Raw genomic sequence first — 3343 nt, 5'->3', positions numbered from 1 at the left:
GAAACACTGATTAATGTGAAATAGAAATACACTACTTGCTCCCTGGATGCTTTGACTGCCTCGGTTTGCATCACATACACCAATCACAACGCTCTCTGATGTTGGGTCGGTTAGCCTATATGCAGCTGTTTGCCTTTCCAAGGGATTCGATCCTTGCGATTGATGTAGTAGAAGTTCACAGCGTCACAATCGTAAGCACACTAGCAAGTCTGCACTTCAACCTTCTTTCGTTTATTCGTGTGCAGTGTTACTCAGCAAAATTTCATTGTGCCTAATTTTACCCCTTATTCCATTCCCATGCTGCAACGCGATGGGCAAACAGATGTGCGTCCATACGCATGTGTACAATGCTCGTGTCGGTTCACCCGAAGCTCCCCGTTGGAGGGTCATCAGAGAAGAGCACATCAGACGACATTAAGGGAAGAACGAAATCGACGTCGCGAGGAGTTGTGCCTTTGTGTGGCCTGTGGGTTCGTTTGTGAGAACTACGCGACACTGCTCCAACACACAGTGTGTCTGCACCCTACCAATCTGTACACCATCATGAGGATAAGAATGCAGATTCATGGCGAGAGAAACATAACAAAGCTTCTCCTACTCTATAGACATTTGAACTCCCAAAAATTGCCAGCTGACATAAAATCATCCCTAATATGGCGATGACTCTAAAAGTCCACAGCTTAAGAAATAACAAGAAAGGACAATATTTCACAAACTTCCTTCTCACACTCGAAGCTGAAATATAGTGGTACAGTCTCTGTATGCCCTGTGATGATTCGCTTTGCAAAATGTGGTGATTCAGCATGAATCATTGCTGGGATATCATCCCACGGAGTTGAATCCAACAATTCGGAGACAGTCCACTAATCATTCGAAATTCCTAGGCAGTGAATGCCTCAGTGTTGACGCGAGTTATGGATGCACATGCGTCTGGTTTTAGTTTAGCGAGGCCAAGAAAACGATGGCAAATGATGGACAAGAAACTAGCGTCTTCTTAAATATACGCGATCTGTTAAAGCTGAAGAAGTAAACTTAATTTCCATTCTCTACAAAGACTTATTTTGTAATTTGGAACAGGTCCTCTTCAAGCGGCGATCACAGATTTGATGCGTATAGGTAACGCCCAACTTATTAGCACGGTTGCATAGGAAATGTAGTATCTATCCCACATCCTCCACAATCATAGTCCATTGTGAGTCTATCAATCATAGTTGGCTTAAAGTTGAAAATTCCAACTAGCAAGACGAGTGTTACAAACGATTTGACGTCTTCTGATTAAACATAGAATATTCACCTTCCTTCAGTAAGTCATGCTGCATGATTCAGAAATGTAATATCACTTCAGCATGCATCAAACTGCTGTTACCAATTCACTGGTTCTAATGAAGTTAAAACATGAAGGACCAGGTATGCATGTGACACTTGTTTTTGGCCAAATATGATTAGTCTGGCACAATGCTTTGTTACAACACCTTTATGGATTGATAAGCGCAAATAAAGGTAAGCAAAATCGAGCCACTTTCGCATTTTTGACTGTTTGCCGCGTTCACATTAGCTAGCTCCCCCACTTCCTCTGCTACAATGGTACGCGCATTGACCACACAGTATCAGGAACCGGCACTAAAATGCTTAAAATGGGGCAAATCCAACGATGTCTTCTAACAGTTTCGCATTGGAAATGCAAAGGATTTGCACACTTACCTTTCCATAGATTCATCTACGTTCCGCTTTTGCAATATCCAATTTTGTCCTAATTTTCCGGTGTGTTTTTCATAGTCTAAATTATTACTTTCTACAACGCGTACTTGATATAATATCAAACAAATGGCCTTTCGAAAATAAGCTGAAATGTGCGGTGTTTGTTATGCGAGTAGTAGAAATGTTGGGTAGCATAAAGGTGGTTAGGGTTTGAAGGCTGCAATGACACGGCCCTCATGGTCTCACATATTATTTTGCAGGCATTTTGACTACCAATTCTTTTGATTTCGATTGAATTATCCTGTCTCGTATTCTGACACATGGCGGATTCGCTTCATCGCCTGACATCTCAACCCCTTGCGCCCTTTGCCCAGTTTAATGTCACCAATTACCAGCCATCGCACGAATTTTACCATAAGTCAACTATGTTAAGGAGGCATGAATGTGGACGTGCAGTATGTTAAGACCCTATATGAACATAATTTTTGTCTCTTTGCCATCGTATTTCAAGCTGGACGAAATGTTTTCGTTTATCCAACCTGAGGGACACAAGACAATATAGTGGTTCACATGAGCGAAAGGTGAGCATGACAAAATAACATCGTAGAAGCTTCAATAATCCATTTCAACAATAGGAAATGGAACCATTTGGTCATTCTTAAAAGCAGTTACCTTGTAGAATCCGCCTTTTCTCCATACAAGTTTTACTTTTTAAAGCAAACTAATTGGGCGGATTATTATCAGTGCCACTTTGACTACTGATTAAATAAAACACTTTCACATGAAGGAGGTAGTAAAACAGACTTTTTATGCCAAAAGTAGTACTAACTGCTTGCTGGAAACTTCAGCATCACAATAAAGTTAAGACAAAACAGGAAATCTCGAAAAATATGCTGACGTGTCATGCTTTATGTTGCCGGTTAGTTAAGGCTGTATTTTTCATTGCAAATTCAACAGGCATCTAGATCAATTAAAATTGGTATACCGTCGTTGAGACCTCACAAACCCTTGTAAAAAATAAGCCGTCGGTAAGGTAACCCATCTTTGTTAGTAGCCGTAAGGGCAGAATGGCAACTTCAGAGGGGTTGGTAAACTGGCGATTCAATGTGTCACTGCAAGATGATTGGCTCGGCGTGACCTTAAAACCACATCACTGCATGAATACATATAGATGACAAGTCTCCGCATTCCTTACCTGCGTGGCTTGTTATATTTGCAAATCTCTTGTGTCAGCTTACAAACACGCCGTAAGTTTTTGTTTAGTTCGTTTTTCCAGCTGGAAGTTCAGTGGCCTATTGTCCGATCCTTGGTGTTGATTTTGTATTGAGCAATCGCTATCAGTGCTCCTATTTCTTAAAAATGGCTGATCACTTCCTCCTGCTTCTCTTTGATGGACGTGCTTTGAAAATCCATTGGACACACGGGTCGCAATCAACTTTTTGCCCAAACAAATCATGAAATCCAAGAAGTTTCGCTTTCTCTTGCTTTCTAAGAACTGAGTTTAATTCTATGTTTTTAAAACGGACACTTATGATGATATTGTCAACCCATTTTTTCGAACCTATTTCGTGTGGCTCACTTGTCCAATCATATTATCTTGTTATCCAAAGGCTGTTTATTTCTGAAAGAAGCAATGCTCAAGACT

General features: G+C 40.8%; 1 protein-coding gene across 1 annotated transcript in view; it reads left to right on the top strand. All coding sequences in view use genetic code 11, as the record gives it.

The window, feature by feature from the left end:
* Window positions 1-297: 297 nt before the first annotated feature.
* Window positions 298-3343, top strand: part of EGR_10309 (NEDD8-conjugating enzyme Ubc12) — a gene marked incomplete at both ends in the record, with an annotated part of 4874 nt that continues 1828 nt past the window's right edge. The window contains one exon of the mRNA XM_024499558.1: window positions 298-510. Coding sequence (XP_024346020.1) covers window positions 298-510 — 213 coding nt within the window. The remainder of the gene's footprint in view (window positions 511-3343) is intronic.

Source organism: Echinococcus granulosus (assembly GCF_000524195.1).
Source record: "Echinococcus granulosus chromosome Unknown EG_S00208, whole genome shotgun sequence".
Classification (NCBI taxonomy): domain Eukaryota; kingdom Metazoa; phylum Platyhelminthes; class Cestoda; order Cyclophyllidea; family Taeniidae; genus Echinococcus; species Echinococcus granulosus.
The sequence above is the reverse complement of the archived record's forward strand: the minus strand, read 5'-3'. Positions and strand labels throughout refer to the sequence as shown.